Source organism: Anser cygnoides, chromosome W, assembly GCF_040182565.1.
Source record: "Anser cygnoides isolate HZ-2024a breed goose chromosome W, Taihu_goose_T2T_genome, whole genome shotgun sequence".
Classification (NCBI taxonomy): domain Eukaryota; kingdom Metazoa; phylum Chordata; class Aves; order Anseriformes; family Anatidae; genus Anser; species Anser cygnoides.
Genome location: NC_089911.1, coordinates 16981799 through 16997720, shown reverse-complemented (window position 1 = coordinate 16997720; position 15922 = coordinate 16981799). Strand labels below are relative to the sequence as shown.

The following is a 15922-nucleotide window of genomic DNA, read 5'->3' as shown; positions in this document are numbered from 1 at the left end:
CATAACCACCAGTACTTTTCGCGCAGTAGTAGGTGGCGGTGTCTTCGGCCTTGAGGCTGTTCATCTGCAGGGTGGCCGTGCTCTGCCCGTTGTTCCTGGAGATGGTGAAGCGTCCCTTCACCGCCAGCGCGTAGTTTGTGTAACTACCAGTGCTGGTAATAAGCGCAACCCACTCGAGCCCCTTCCCAGGTGCCTGTCGCACCCACTCCATGGCGTAGCTGCTGAAGGTGAAGCCGGAGCCCTTGCAGACCAGGGTCAGGGACACCCCAGGAGTCACACGGCCCCCTCCAGACTCGTCCAACGTCGCGGCCGCCCGCAGCCCTGGGGAGGAAGGACAGAGAACGGTGCTCTGTCGATAATAAGGCTCAGGCGCCTTACTATGAAATAACTCAGGGCAAGGAAATACCCCAAGGAGGAAACGTGATGAACGCCCCTCCGGGCGCCTTCAAATGCACCCGTCCCCAGCGTCCCCACAGCACTTGGCGCCCCCTTCCCCTGCCTACCATGAGTCCTCACGCCTTCGCCCTCCTCCTCCTCCTCCTGGCCGCCGTCCCAGGTAGGGCCCGGTCCCGCGGAGGCTGCCGGCGGCCCCGGCTCCCCACGGCCGTGCGGGGGCCCGTGCCGTGCGGCTGAGTCCACCGCTCTCTGTCCTTCCTCCCCAGGGCTGCGGGCGGCCGCGACATTGGACGAGTCCGGAGGGGGCCTCGTGAAGCCCGGGGGGTCCCTGACCCTGGTCTGCAAGGGCTCCGGATACACCTTCAGCAGCTTCGGCATGGGATGGATGCGACAGGCACCTGGGAAGGGGCTCGAATACGTCGCGAGTATTACCAGCAGTGGTGGTAGCACATACTACGCGCCGGCGGTGAAGGGACGCTTCACCATCTCCAGGAACAACGGGCAGAGCACGGCCACCCTGCAGATGAACAGCCTCAAGGCCGAAGACACCGCCACCTACTACTGCGCGAAAAGTGCTGATGGTTATGCTGCTGGTGGTGGTTATTGTATTGATGCTGCGTGTGGTGGTGCTGATGGGCTCGTGCAGAGCACAGGGAAGGACCTTGGACATGGATTCTGGGGTCTCCACCACCACCACCATTTCAATTTGTTTTGTTTTCTGACCACCCTTCATCCATTGGCCAACCTCCATCACCCTCTGCCCCCCCCGCCCATCCATCAGGAGGGTCTCCAGCAGGATCCTGGGCCCTCGATGCCCCAGTCCTGCAGAAGCCCAGGGCGACATCCATCAGCCTGAGGGCTTCGTGGGTGAAAAGCCTCAGGAGCAACGACCCCAGAGCCCAGCGCCGAGTGAGAAGAGCTGCGAGTGGAGAACCTGCTGGTGGCCGGGGTGAGTTGTGTCGGGGCCTTTCCCTGGGCCATGAACAATGCCAGCAGCACCAGCAGCACCATCAGTCGCATAAGCATAACCCCAACTACCACCACTACCAGCAGCTTTCGCGCAGTAGTAGGTGGCGGTGTCTTCGGCCTTGAGGCTGTTCATCTGCAGGGTGGCTGTGCTCTGCCCGTTGTTCCTGGAGATGGTGAAGCGTCCCTGCACTGCCGGCGCGTAGGCTGTGCTACTACCATCGTTGTTAATATGCGCGACGAACTCGAGCCCCTTCCCGGGCGTCTGTCGGATCCGTCCCATGCTGACGCTGCTGAAGGTGAAGCCGGAGCCCTTGCAGACCAGGGTCAGGGACCCCCCGGGACTCACACGGCCCCCTCTGGACTCGTCCAACGTCGCGGCCGCCCGCAGCCCTGGGGAGGAAGGACAGAGAGACCTCTGACGATACTAAGGCTGAGGTGCCTTACTATAAAGTAACTCAGGGCAATGAAATACCCCAAGGAGGAAACGCGATGAACGCCCCTCCAGGAGCCTTCAAATGTGCCCGTCCCCAGCGTCCCCACAGCACCCGGCTCCCCCTTCCCCTGCCCACCATGAGTCCTCACGCCTTCGCCCTCCTCCTCCTCCTCCTGGCCGCCGTCCCAGGTAGGGCCCGGTCCCGCGGAGGCTGCCGGCGGCCCCGGCTCCCCACGGCCGTGCGGGGGCCCGTGCCATGCGGCTGAGCCCACCGCTCTCTGTCCTTCCTCCCCAGGGCTGCGGGCGGCCGCGACGTTGGACGAGTCCGGAGGGGGCCTCGTGAAGCCCGGGGGGTCCCTGACCCTGGTCTGCAAGGGCTCCGGCTTCACCTTCAGCAGCTACGAAATGCACTGGGTGCGACAGGCACCTGGGAAGGGGCTCGAGTGGGTCGCGCTTATTACCAGCACTGGTAGTTACACAAAATATGCGTCGGCGGTGGAGGGACGCTTCACCATCTCCAGGAACGATGGGCAGAGCTGGTGGTGCTGATGGACATGCTTCTTGTGGCCAGGAGAATTTGTGTCCGGGCCCTTTCCCTGTGCCGTGCATGAGGGCAGCAGCACCGTCAGCCTCATCAACATCGCGCTCTCTATCAGCGTGAGCAGCGCCTTCATCATCATCGACCCCGTCGTCATGTAGTAGCTCAGTGGGTAGCAGTGGTGGTAGGAGGATGGTGGGAGTGGGTGACCTGGTAGGTCCTTTTCCAAACTTGGGTTTTTATGAGTCCGTGGTTCTGTGATCATTATCAACACCATCGACATCATCGACACCGTGATAATTATCAATGCCATCACCATCACCGACAACGGCATCAAAGTTACCAACACCACCAATCTTGCCGGAACCATCAATTTCACTAAAAGCATCATCGCCTACACCTCCAACATCATCCATACCATCACCAACATCACCAGCACTATCATCAACACCATCAGCACCATCACCAACATCCCCAGCAGCATCACCACAGCCAGTGGCAGCACCACCACACCAACCACTGCCAGAACTTTTCGCGCAGTAGTAGGTGGCGGTGTCTTCGGCCTTGAGGCTGTTCATCTGCAGGGTGGCCGTGCTCTGCCCGTTGTTCCTGGAGATGGTGAAGCGTCCCTGCACCGCCGGCGCGTAGCCTGTGCTACTACCACTGTCGCTAATACTCGCGACGTACTTGAGCCCCTTCCCTGGTGCCTGTCGCACCCACATCATGGTGTAGCTGCTGAAGGGGAAGCCGGAGATGTTTGGGAGTATCCAGGGACTGCAGTGAGCTCTGAGGAGATGAGATGTGGTGCCGGATGGGCGCACGGCAGCAGGAGTTGGCTGGGAAGGGAGATGTGGAGGTGCTGGGTGGCACCAAGCAAGGTTCTCGGGTTCTCTGAGTGCAGAGGGGGCCTCGTGAAGCCCGGGGGGTCCCTGACCCTGGTCTGCAAGGGCTCCGGATACACCTTCAGCAGCTACGACATGTTTTGGGTGCGACAGGCACCCGGGAAGGGGCTTGAGTTCGTCGCGGGTATTTACAGCAGTGGTAGTGACACAGCCTACGCGCCGGCGGTGCAGGGACGCTTCACCATCTCCAGGAACGATGGGCAGAGCACGCTCACCCTGCAGATGAACAGCCTCAAGGCCGAAGACACCGCCACCTACTACTGCGCGAAACATTATAGCACTGGTTGGAGTGGTGATAGAGCTCGTTCTGTTGGTGGCTGACAATATTAACATCACCAGCACCATCATCATGACCAGCACTACAGCCAACAGCACCAGCAGCACCAGCACCAGCAGCACCACCAATACCTTCAGCATAAACCCAACTACCACTACCACCAGCTTCTTTCGCGCAGTAGTAGGTGGCGGTGTCTTCGGCCTTGAGGCTGGTCATCACGAGGGCGAGCATGCTCTGATCGTTGTTCCTGTAGATGGTGAAGCGTCCCTTCACTGCTGACGCGTACCCTGTGTAACTACCATCGCTGTAAAAAAATCGCGCCGAACTCAAGCCCCTTCCCGGGTGCCTGTCGCATCCATCCCATGTAGTAGTCGCTGAAGGTGTATCCAGAGCCCTTGCAGACCAGGGTCAGGGACCCCCCGGGCTTCACGAGGCCCCCTCCAGACTCATCCAACATCAGCTGCTGCTTGTCCAGGAGGAACTTTGGCCCTTGTTGGCCCAGCCCTGCAGAAGCCCAGGGCGACATCCGTCAGCCTGAGGGCTTCGTGGGTGGAAAGCCTCAGGAGCAACGATCCCAGAGCCCAGTGCTCAGTGAGAAGAGCTGCGGGTGGAGAACGTGCAGGTGGCCGGGGTGAGTTGTGTCGGGGCCTTTCCCTGGGCCATGAACAATGCCAGCAGCACCAGCAGCACCACCAATCGCATAAGCATAACTCCAAGCACCACTATCAGCAGCTTTCGCGCAGTAGTAGGTGGCAGTGACTTCGGCCTTTAGGCTGTTCATCTGCAGGGTGGCCGTGCTCTGCCCGTTGTTCCTGGAGATGGTGAAGCCTCCCCGCACTGCCAGCGCGTAGTATGTGCTACTACCATCGTTGCTAATATATGCGACCTCCTCAAGCCCCTTCCCAGGTGCCTGTCGCACCCAATACATGGCGTAGCTGCTGAAGGTGAAGCCGGAGCCCTTGCAGACCAGGGTCAGGGACCCCCCGGGCTTCGCGAGGCCCCCTCCGGACTCATCCAACGTCGCGGCCGCCCGCAGCCCTGGGGAGGAAGGACAGAGAGCGGTGGGCTCAGCCGCACGGCACGGGCCCCCACACGGCCGTGGGGAGCCGGGGCCGCCGGCAGCCTCCGCGGGACCGGGCCCTACCTGGGACAGCGGCCAGGAGGAGGAGGAGGAGGGCGAAGGCGTGAGGACTCATGGTGGGCAGGGGATGGGGGCGCCGGGTGCTGTGGGGACGCTGGGGACGGGCACATTTGAAGGTTCCTGGAGGGGCGTTCATCGCGTTTCCTCCTTGGGGTATTTCATTGCCCTGAGTTACTTCATTACATTCTCTACGATGGGCTCATTAATTGGGCTCGTTAGATTTTTTCCTTGCTCCATTTCAGGAGCACTCATCGTGTTTCCTCGTTATGTCATTGCATTCCCTGCCACGCACTCATTAATTGCAAGCACTGAATTATTTCACGGCGATCCTTGAGCAGGACTCATCGTGTTTCTTTGCTGAGTAGAAACCACTCAACAAACTTGAGATTTGTTGCATTTTTCTACCATGCTCTAATTAATAAGACATGTGGAATTATTTCATTTTGATCTTTGACAAGCATTCGTTGTGTTTCTTCGTCATTTCATTTAATTCTCTACCATGCACTAATTCATAGGGTGCTTTGAGTTATTTCGTCGTGATCCCTGACCACTCATGACACGGAATTATTTAATTGGATCGATTATTTCATTTGGAGTCTGAGTAATTTAATTGCAATCTCCCTAAAACGGACACAGGAAACAGAAAGCGGCCGTGTTTCGGGGCTGCTCCAGCTGCTGAGGTTTCCAGGCAGTACCAAAATAACTCGTTTTCTGCCCAGAAATAGCCCCCGCACAAACATCTGCCTGGCTATGCTTGGGTGGGCACTGGAGGGAGTGCTGAATGTCTCACTTAAAAAATCTAAAATTTGGGGGTTTCTAGCCCTGAAGTGGGGTGACATTCCCACATTTTGGAGTCAGCTGGCCCCAAAGTCTTAAAAATACTCTCGTATTCCGGAATAAATGGAAAAAAAGAGGAAAAAATTTCTAAGTGGTAGGTGTGTAAATGGCAAGAATAATAATCAACACCCCAATTTCATTCAAAATTGTTGTCAAAAAGTAGGAAATGTGTATTATTTGCATCGAAAAGCATCCATAAAGGGCAAGGGACCCCCATCGTGGGGCCACAGTGCCCCTGAAAATGAGCCAGGTGCTCATTTTTGGGGCAAAGAGGGCATATAGAGCCAAACACCTCTGTATTTGGGGCAAAAATAGCCATGAGAGGGCAAAAGCATGCCCATACTGAGGTCAAGAGTAAGCATAAGAGGCAACGCGTCCTTCTATTTGGGGCAAGGGTGGCCACGAATGGGAAAATCCTTTAATTTTTGGAGCAAAATGTTCCAATAGTGTGGGTAAAGCAGACCTCGCTGCAGTCTGGGGGTAGTCCCAAACATCTCCGGCTTCACCTTCAGCAGCTACCTCGTGGTTTGGGTGCGACAGGCGCCTGGGGAGGGGCTCGAGTACGTCGCAGATATTAGCAAGGATGGTAGTGGCACATCCTATGCGCCGGCGGTGCAGGGACGCTTCACCCTCTCCAGGAACAACGGGCAGAGCACGGCCACCCTGCAGATGAACAGCCTCAAGGCCGAAGACACCGCCACCTACTACTGCACGAGAGCTGCTGGTGGTTGGGGTGGTGAGAGCGCTGGTGCTGTTGACGGCTGACAGTCTTAACAACTCCAGCACCATCACCATGACCAGCACCACAACCAACACCAAGAGCAGCACCGGTACCAACAGCACCATCAATATTTTCAGCAGAACCACCACCACCGTAAGCACTTTTCGCGCAGTAGTAGGTGGCGGTGTCTTCGGCCTTGAGGCTGTTCATCTGCAGGGTGAGCGTGCTCTGCCCGTTGTTCCTGGAGATGGTGAAGCGTCCCTTCACCGCCGGCGCGTAGGCTGTGCCACCATAGCTATCAATACCCGCGACGTATTCGAGCCCCTTCCCAGGTGCCTGTCGCACCCACTGCATGGTGTAGCTGCTGAAGGTGAAGCCGGAGCCCTTGCAGACCAGGGTCAGGGACCCCCCGGGCTTCACGAGGCCCCCTCCGGACTCGTCCAACGTCGCGGCCGCCCGCAGCCCTGGGGAGGAAGGACAGAGAGCGGTGGGCTCAGCCACACGGCACGGGCCCCCGCACGGCCGTGGGGAGCCGGGGCCGCCGGCAGCCTCCGCGGGACCGGGCCCTACCTGGGACGGCGGCCAGGAGGAGGAGGAGGAGGGCGAGCGCGTGAGGACTCATGGTGGGCAGGGGAAGGGGGCGCCGGGTGCTGTGGGGACGCTGGGGACGGGTGCATTTGAAGGCGCCTGAAGGGGCGTTCATCGCGTTTCCTCCTTGGGGTATTTCATTGCCCTGAGTTACTTCATAGTAAGGCGCCTGATCCTTTTTATCGACGGAGCACCGCTCTCTGTCCTTCCTCCCCAGGGCTGTGGGCGGCCGCGACGTTGGACGAGTCCGGAGGGGGCCTCGTGAAGCCCGGGGGGGTCCCTGACCCTGGTCTGCAAGGGCTCCGGGTACACCTTCAGCAGCTTCGGCATGAGCTGGGTGTGACAGGCGCCCGGGAAGGCGCTTGAGTGGGTCGCGAGTATTGACAGCGGTGGTAGTACCACAATATACGCGCCGGCAGTGCAGGGACGCTTCACCATCTCCAGGAACGACGGGCAGAGCACGGCCACCCTGCAGATGAACAGCCTCAAGGCCGAAGACACCGCCACCTACTACTGCGCGAAAAAAGTTGGTGGTTACGGTGATGCTTATGGTCATGCTGGTGAGATTGGTGGTGCTGCTGGTGCTGCTCTCATTCTTCATGGCCAAGGGAAAGGCCCCGACACAACTCACCCTGGCCACCAGCGGGTTCTCCACCTGCAGCTCTTCTCACTCGGCGCTGGGCTCTGGGGTCGTCGCTCCTGAGGCTTTCCACCCACGAAGCCCTCAGGCTGACGGACGTCGCCCTGGGCTTCTGCAGGGCTGGGCAATCGAGGGCCCAGGATCCTCCTGGACAAGCAGCAGCTGATGTTGGATGAGTCCGGAGGGAGCCTCGTGAAGCCCGGGGGGTCCCTGACCCTGGTCTGCAAGGGCTCCGGATACACCTTCAGCAGCTTCAGCATGGGATAGATCCGACAGGCGCCCGGAAAGGGGCTCGAGTGGGTCGCTACTATTAACAGTGCTGGTAGTAGCACATGGTACGCGTCGGCGGTGAAGGGACGCTTCACCATCTCCAGGAACAACGGGCAGAGCACGGCCACCCTGCAGATGAACAACCTCAAGGCCGAAGACACTGCCACCTACTACTGCGCGAAAAGTGCTGATGGTTATGCTGGTCCTGGTCCTGCTGAGAATGCTGGTGCTACTGGTGCTGGTGCTGCTGGTGCTGCTGGTGACGTTCGTTGTGGTGCTGGTCGTGATGATGGTGTTGGTGATGTGAATACTGTCAGCCATCAACACCACCAGCACTATCACCACACCAACTACTGCTAGAACTTTTCGCGCAGTAGTAGGTGGCGGTGTCTTCGGCCTTGAGGCTGTTCATCTGCAGGGTGGCCGTGCTCTGCCCGTTGTTCCTGGAGATGGTGAAGCGTCCCTTCACCGCCGATGCGTAGTCTGTGTAGCTACCACCGTTGTGAATACTCGCAACGTATTCGAGCCCCTTCCCGGGTGCCTGTCGCATCCATCCCATGCCGAAGCTGCTGAAGGTGAAGCCGGAGCCCTTGCAGACCAGGGTCAGGGACCCCCCGGGCTTCACGAGGCCCCCTCCGGACTCGTCCAACGTCGCGGCCGCCCGCAGCCCTGGGGAGGAAGGACAGAGAGCGGTGGGCTCAGCCGCACTGCACGGGCCCCCGCACGGCCGTGGGGAGCCGGGGCCGCCGGCAGCCTCCGCGGGACCGGGCCCTACCTGGGACGGTGGCCAGGAGGAGGAGGAGGAGGGCGAAGGCGTGAGGACTCATGGTGGGTAGGGGAAGGGGGCGCCGGGTGCTGTGGGGACGCTGGGGACGGGCGCATTTGAAGGTGCCCGGAGGGGCATTCATCGCGTTCCCTCCTTGGGGTATTTCATTGCCCTCAGTTATTTCATTGCACTGAGTTACTTCATTACATTCTCTACGATGGGCTCATTAATTGGGCTCGTTAGATTTTTTCCTTGTTCCATTTCAGGAGCACTCATCGTGTTTCCTCGTTATGTCATTGCATTCCCTGCCACGCACTCATTAATTGCACGCACTGAATTATTTCAGGGCGATCCTTGACCAGGACTCATCGTGTTTCTTTGCTGAGTAGAAACCACTCAATAAACTTGAGGTTTGTTGCATTTCCTACCATGCCCTAATTAATAAGACGTGTGGAATTATTTTATTTTGATCTTTGACAAGCATTCGTTGTGTTTCTTTGTCATTTCATTTAATTCTCTACCATGCACTAATTCATGGGGTGCTTTGAGTTATTTCATCGTGACCCCTGATCACTTATGACACGGAATTATTTAATGGGATGGATTACTTAATATGCATGCTGAGTAATTTAATTGCAGTCTCTCTAAAATGGACACAGGAAACAGAAAGCGGCCGTGTTTCGGGGCTGCTCCAGCTGCTGAGGTTTCAGGCAGTACCAAAATAACTCATTTTCTGCCCAGAAATAGCCCCCGCACAAACATCTGCCTGGCTATGCTTGGGTGGGCAGCGCTGAAGGTCTTGGCAAAAAATTCTCAAATTGGGGGTTTTGTAGCCCAGAAGTGGGATGACATTCCCACATTCTGGACTCACCTGGCCCCAAAGTGTTCAAAATACTCTCGTATTCTGGAATAAATGGAAAAAAAGAGGAAAAAAATTCTATGTGGTAGGTGTGTAAATGGCAAGAATAATAATCAACACCCCAATTTCATTCAAATTCACCTACTACTGCGCAAAAGGTTATAGCAGTGGTTGGAGTGGCGATAGAGCTCGTAGTGTTGATGGCTGACAGTATCCACATCACCAGCACCATCATCATGACCAGCACCACAGCCAACAGCACCAGCAGCATCAGCACCAGCAGCACCAGCACCAGCAGTAGCAGCACCAGCACCACCATCAATCTCACCAGCATAACCACAAGCACCACTACGAGCATATTTCGCGCAGTAGTAGGTGGCGGTGTCTTCGGCCTTGAGGCTGTTCATCTGCAGGGTGAGCGTGCTCTGCCCGTTGTTCCTGGAGATGGTGAAGCGTCCCTTCACCGCCGACGCGTAGTCTGTGCCACTACCAGTGCTGCCAATTTGTGCGACCCACTCGAGCCCCTTCCCGGGTGCCTGTCGCACCCAATACATGGGGTAGCTGCTGAAGGTGAAGCCGGAGCCCTTGCAGACCAGGGTCAGGAACCCCCCGGGCTTCACGAGGCCAATCTCTGCACTGCCCGCAGCCCTGTGGGTAAGGACAGAGAGTGGGGGATCAGCCTGGGGGATCCCTGACCCTGGTCTGCAAGGGCTCCGGCAATGACTTCAGCAGCTACACCATGGGATGGATGCCACAGGAGCCTGGGAAGGGGCTCGAGTACGTCGCGAGTATTAGCTACAGTGGTAGTTACACAGCCTACGCGCCGGCGGTGAAGGGACGCTTCACCATCTCCAGGAACGACGGGCAGAGCACGGCCACCCTGCAGATGAACAGCCTCAAGGCCGAAGACACCGCCACCTACTACTGCGCGAAAAGTTCTAGCAGTAGTTGGTGTGGTGATAGTGCTGGTGGTTTTGATGGCTGACAGTATTCACATCACCAACACCATCATCACGACCAGCACCACAACGAACGTCACCAGCAGCACCAGCAGCACCAGCACCAGTAGCACCAGCATTCTCAGCAGGACCAGGACCAGCATAACCATCATAACTTCTCACGCAGTAGTAGGTGGCGGTGTCTTCGGCCTTGAGGCTGGTCATCTGCAGGGTGGCCGTGCTCTGCCCGTTGTTCCTGGAGATGGTGAAGCGTCCCTGCACCGCCGGCGCGTAGAATGTGCTACTACCACTGTCGCTAATACTCGCGACGTACTTGAGCCCCTTCCATGGTGCCTGTCGCACCCACATCATGGTGTAGCTGCTGAAGGGGAAGCCGGAGATGTTTGGGACTATCCAGGGACTGCAGTGAGCTCTGAGGAGATGAGATGTGGTGCCGGATGGGCACACGGCAGCAGGAGTTGGCTGGGAAGGGAGATGTGGAGGTGCTGGGTGGCACCAAGCAAGGTGCTCGGGTTCTCTGAGTGCAGAGGGGGCCTCGTGAAGCCCGGGGGGTCCCTGACCCTGGTCTGCAAGGGCTCCGGCTTCACCTTCAGCAGCTACCACATGTATTGGGTGCGACAGGCGCCCGGGAAGGGGCTCGAATACGTCGCGGGTATTGACAGCGGTGGTAGTTGGACAGGCTACGCGTCGGCGGTGAAGGGACGCTTCACCATCTCCAGGAACAACGGGCAGAGCACGGCCACCCTGCAGATGAACAGCCTCAAGGCCGAAGACACCGCCACCTACTACTGCGCGGGAGGCTATGATGGTGGTTGGGCTCTTGATGGTGCTGGTTGTGGTGTTGAAAGCGTTGGAGATGTTGCTGGCGGTGCTCTTTATGGTGATGGTGTTGGTGGTGTTGCTGTTCATGATGATGATCACGGTGATGTTGGTGGCGGCGATGGTGCTGTCGGTAGTGATGGGGCTGAGAAGAGCTGCGGGTGGAGAACCCGCTGGTGGCCGGGGTGAGTTGTGTCGGGGCCTTTCCCTGGGCCACGAACAATGCCAGCAGCACCAGCAGCACCATCAGTCGCATAAGCATAACTCCAAGCACCACTACCAGCAGGTCTCGCGCAGTAGTAGGTGGCGGTGTCTTCGGCCTTGAGGCTGTTCATCACGAGGGTGGCCGTGCTCTGCCCGTCGTTCTTGGAGATGGTGAAGCGTCCCTTCACCGCCGACGCGTAGTATGTGCTACTACCATCGTTGTTAATAGTAGCAACCCACTCGAGCGCCTTCCCGGGCGCCTGTCGCACCCAAAACATGTTGTAGCTGCTGAAGGTGAAGCCGGAGCCCTTGCAGACCAGGGTCAGGGACCCCCCGGGCTTCACGAGGCCCCCTCCGGACTCGTCCAACGTCGCGGCCGCCTGCAGCCCTGGGGGGACCTGGAGGAGCAGAGTCACCGCCCGGCCATCGCTGGGTGAACATAAAAAGGCCCAGCCGGAGCCGAATCTGGGCAGATTCAACCCATTCTGCGGTGGTCGCTGCAGGAAAGAACCGTAAAGGGCCAAAATGTTCATGTGTTTTGGTAAAATCGTGTTCAAAGCAAAAACGTCTGCGTATTTGCCTGAAAATTCAACATACGGGCCAAAATTCATGGGTATTAGTGAAGGGAATTTGGGTTCAATGTAGGGAATTTGGGTTTAATAAAGGGGATTTGGGCTCAGCGAAGGGAATTTGGGCCCAGTGGAGGGAATTTGGGATCAGTGGAGGGAATTTGGGGTCAGTGGAGGGAATTTGGGGTCAGAGAAGGGAATTTGGGGTCAGTGGAGGGAATTTGGGGTCATAGAAGGGGATTTGGGGTCAGAAGGGAATTTGGGGTCATAGAAGGGGATTTGGGGTCAGAAGGGAATTTGGGGTCATAGAAGGGGATTTGAGGTTGGAGAAGGGAATTTAGGCTCAGTGAAGGGAATTTGGGATCAGTGGAGGGAATTTGGGGTCAGTGAAGGGAATTTGGGCTCAGTGAAGGGAATTTGGGTTCAATGAAGGAAATTTGGGGTTAATTAGGGGAATTTGGGGTCAGTGAAGAGAATTTCGGCTCAGTGAAGGGGATTTGGGTTCAGTGAAGGGAATTTGGGCTCAGTGAAGAGAATTTGGGCCCAGTGAAGAGAATTTGGGCCCAGTGAAGGGAATTTGGGATCAGTGGAGGGAATTTGGGGTCAGAGAAGGGAATTTGGGGTCAGAGAAGGGAATTTGGGGTTGGAGAAGGGAATTTGGGGTCAGTGAAGGGAATTTGGGCTCAGAGAAGGGAATTTGGGATCAGCGAAGGGAATTTGGGTTCAGTGAAGGGAATTTGGGTTTAATTAGGGGAATTTGGGCTCAGTGAAGAGAATTTGGGCTCAGTGAAGGGAATTTGGGATCAGAGAAGGGAATTTGGGATCAGAGAAGGGAATTTGGGCTCAGTAAAGGGAATTTGGGGTCATAGAAGGGGATTTGGGGTTGGAGAAGGGAATTTGGGCTCAGTGAAGGGGATTTGGGCTCAGTGAAGGGGATTTGGGTTTAATTAGGGGAATTTGGGCTCAGTGAAGAGAATTTGGGCTCAGTGAAGGGAATTTAGGTTTCAGTGAAGGGAATTTGGGTTTAATGAAGGGAGTTTGGGTTTAACGAAGGGAATTTGGGCTCAGTGAAGGGAATTTGGGCTCCCAGGTCAGGGAGCCCCTGGCCTGCCCGAGAAGGGACTCGAAGGTCACGGGTATTGGACGGGGTGAGGTGAAGGCAGAGGCCTACAGCAGGCCGCACCGACCGTCGTTGGTTCCCCTGGGACTTTGAGGACGTCCCTCCTCCTCCCGTATCTCCGCTATGGGGCTGGAGGACCTTACGGGCACCGCTATGGGGCTGGGGGACCCCGTGGTCACTGCTATGGGGCTGGAGGACTCCTTGGAGGACTTCTATGGGGTTGGTGGACACCATGAGCGCTGCTATGGGGCTGAAGGCCTCCATGGAGGATCACTATGGGGTTGGTGGACACCACGGACACCGCTATGGGGCTGGGGGACCCTATGGCCACCGCTATGGGGCTGGAGGACCCCATGGTCATCGCTATGGGGCAGGAGGACCCTATGGGCACCGCTATGGGGCTGGAGGACTCTATGGGCCCGCCGTGGGTCCACCATAACCCTTCAAAGCTCCCCTCATTTGCATACACTCAAGCCCCGCCCCCCTCGTTTGCGTGCAGTGCGGGGCATCCTCGTTTGCATATGCAAATGAGCCCCCCCCCCCCCCCCCGCCCCGCCTCCGGCACAGCAGGTGCGTGTCAGGGTTGACTTGGCAGCCAGAAGGATTTAATTTTAAACACGGTTAATTAAAAACATAATTAAAAATCACAATCAAATATAAATATAGTTGAACATGATTAATATATATAATTAAATATATATAATATATAAGATATTATATATAAATATATAACTAAATATATAATTAAATATATAATTAATGATGTGTAATTATAAAAATTAATCGATGTGTTTAATTAAAAGGGTTTGATTATACCTACACTTAATTAGCAATACATGGAATTATCAACAATTAAAAACGTTAATTTATATATGTGTTAAACTATAAAAACACTTAATTATAGTTAATTAAATCTGCAATAATGATAAATTAATTGAAATATAGGAGCGCTTAAGTATAAATGATTTTAATTAGAGGTACATTAAGTTATAAATATATAAATGAAACATAAATAATCTATATATTGAATTATGACATATTTAAATAAATTAGCTTTTATAATTAATAAATTGTTAGCTTTTAAATATTTTTAAATGATTATATTTTTATAAATTATAGATATTCAATATATACTATATATATTGTATAGTATTATTATAGTATATAATATATAATTATATATAATTATTATTATTAATTATTATTTTATAATTAATTAATAATTTTATACTTAATTGATTATTATATTATTAATTATTATATAATTAATTATATATAATATATAATAAATTATAAATATAATATATATTTATGACTATAAATATATAATAAATTAATATATAATTATAAAATAATTACAAATCTACTTATTAATCAAATTTATAATAGCTTTGCCTATTAAGGAGCTTAATTAAGAATATATTCGAGTATAAATATATTTGATTAAAAATATATTTTATTACAAATATGTCTTATGATAAAAATACTGATAAATATATTTAATTTTATTTAATTACATCAGCATTTAGATTTCCATTTAATTATGATTAATTACAACTACTTTTAATTACAACTAATTTAATTAAAAAGGATTTAATTAAAATTAAAAAGGATTTAATTAAAATTAAAAAGGATTTAATTAAATCCTATTTTTAACCAAAATCCTGGAATTTAGGTGGGCAGGAAAGTATCGGAAATGATAAGCTCCGAATTTACCGAATATCGAGTAATTACCCCAAATTCCGGGGCAAGTTGGGAAAAACGTAATTAGCAGGTGCCTGGGAAAAAAAAAAAATAGAAATTTAACGAAAATCGCAACTTTCGGGGGGGGAATGGATTTATTTCTAAGCACCCAGCTGGCACAAAAGTAAGAAATGTGCAAAAAAAAAAAGGCATTTTTGGGTCTTTCGGCTTCGATTCTTGCTATTTTCGGGCCGGGCACCTGCGCGGTGGGGAAACCCCAAATTGGGGTGAAATGACAGAAAAATGGGGCCGCGGCGCGGGCGGGCCTCAGAAGGAGGCGACGAGCTCAAAAACTCACCTCGGGGCCCAGATTCTTCTGGGTTTGGCTAATTTTGCTTAAAAAGCGGTATTTTTATTATTTTATTTCAATTATTATTTTTTATTATTATTTTTTAATTATTTTTTATTATTATTTATTATTTATTATTTATTATTTTTTATTTATTTTTTATTATATTTTTATTATTTTTTATTTATTATTTTTTATTTATTATTAATTATTTTTTTAATTATTATTTTTTTAATTATTATTTTTTATTTGATTTTTTAATCAATTAAAATCAATTTAATTTTTTTTATTTGGGTTTATTTTTATTGTTTTATTCGAATTTAATTGTATTATTTTATTCAAATTTATTTTTATTATTTTATCTCAGAATTGCCGATGTCTTACAAAATATTTATTTTTATTTATGTATTTTATTGTTATTCCGTATGAAATACTTGCTACCTTAAAATTATTATTAGAAATTATTATTATTACTGAAGAAATGACTATTTAAAAATTGTCATTATTAGAAATACGTGTTTTTATATTGCTTTTAAGAAATACACGTTTTAATATTATTATTAGAAACACCTCTTTTGTTATTAATTTCAAGAAATACTCGCTACTTTAAAACTATTAGAAATATCGCTTATTAATTTATTATTTTTAAGAAATCATTGCCTTTATTATATTAGAAAGAATCCCATTGTTATTATTAATTATTAATTATTATTGTTAATGAAATATTAGAAATAGAATGACAATATTAGAAATATCATTTCTATTTTATTAGATTTATTATTATTAGAAATATTAGAAAAATTTAATCCGTATTTTAGCAGAAATTGGTGCTATCATAGTTTTTAATTTATTAATTTATTATTAGTAGTATTATTATTTTAT

At 52.0% G+C, this 15922-nt stretch overlaps 1 protein-coding gene and 4 gene segments (V, D, J or C); 1 reads left to right on the top strand and 4 right to left on the bottom strand.

Annotated features, from left to right (window-relative positions):
- The first annotated feature begins 446 nt into the window (after positions 1–446).
- On the top strand, positions 447–1252 carry LOC136788541 (immunoglobulin heavy variable 3-23-like). The segment is given in 2 exon segments: positions 447–556; positions 663–1252. Coding segments are annotated over 2 exon segments (642 nt in total).
- Positions 1253–2087: 835 nt separating this feature from the next.
- On the bottom strand, positions 2088–4041 carry LOC136788540 (uncharacterized). The gene is made up of 2 exons (XM_066987099.1): positions 3837–4041; positions 2088–3723 (listed from the first exon to the last, which is right to left on the bottom strand). The coding sequence occupies exons 1-2, from the start codon at positions 4039–4041 to the stop codon at positions 2576–2578; spliced, it is 1353 nt and encodes a 450-aa protein (XP_066843200.1). The 3' UTR covers positions 2088–2575.
- LOC136788790 (immunoglobulin heavy variable 3-23-like) lies at positions 3846–4964 on the bottom strand. The segment is given in 2 exon segments: positions 3846–4553; positions 4660–4964. Coding segments are annotated over 2 exon segments (612 nt in total).
- Positions 4965–6172: 1208 nt separating this feature from the next.
- Positions 6173–6953, bottom strand: LOC136788618 (immunoglobulin heavy variable 3-23-like). The segment is given in 2 exon segments: positions 6173–6678; positions 6785–6953. Coding segments are annotated over 2 exon segments (639 nt in total).
- Positions 6954–7911: 958 nt separating this feature from the next.
- LOC136788794 (immunoglobulin heavy variable 3-21-like) lies at positions 7912–8920 on the bottom strand. The segment is given in 2 exon segments: positions 7912–8381; positions 8488–8920. Coding segments are annotated over 2 exon segments (489 nt in total).
- Between the last annotated feature and the right edge of the window lie 7002 nt (positions 8921–15922).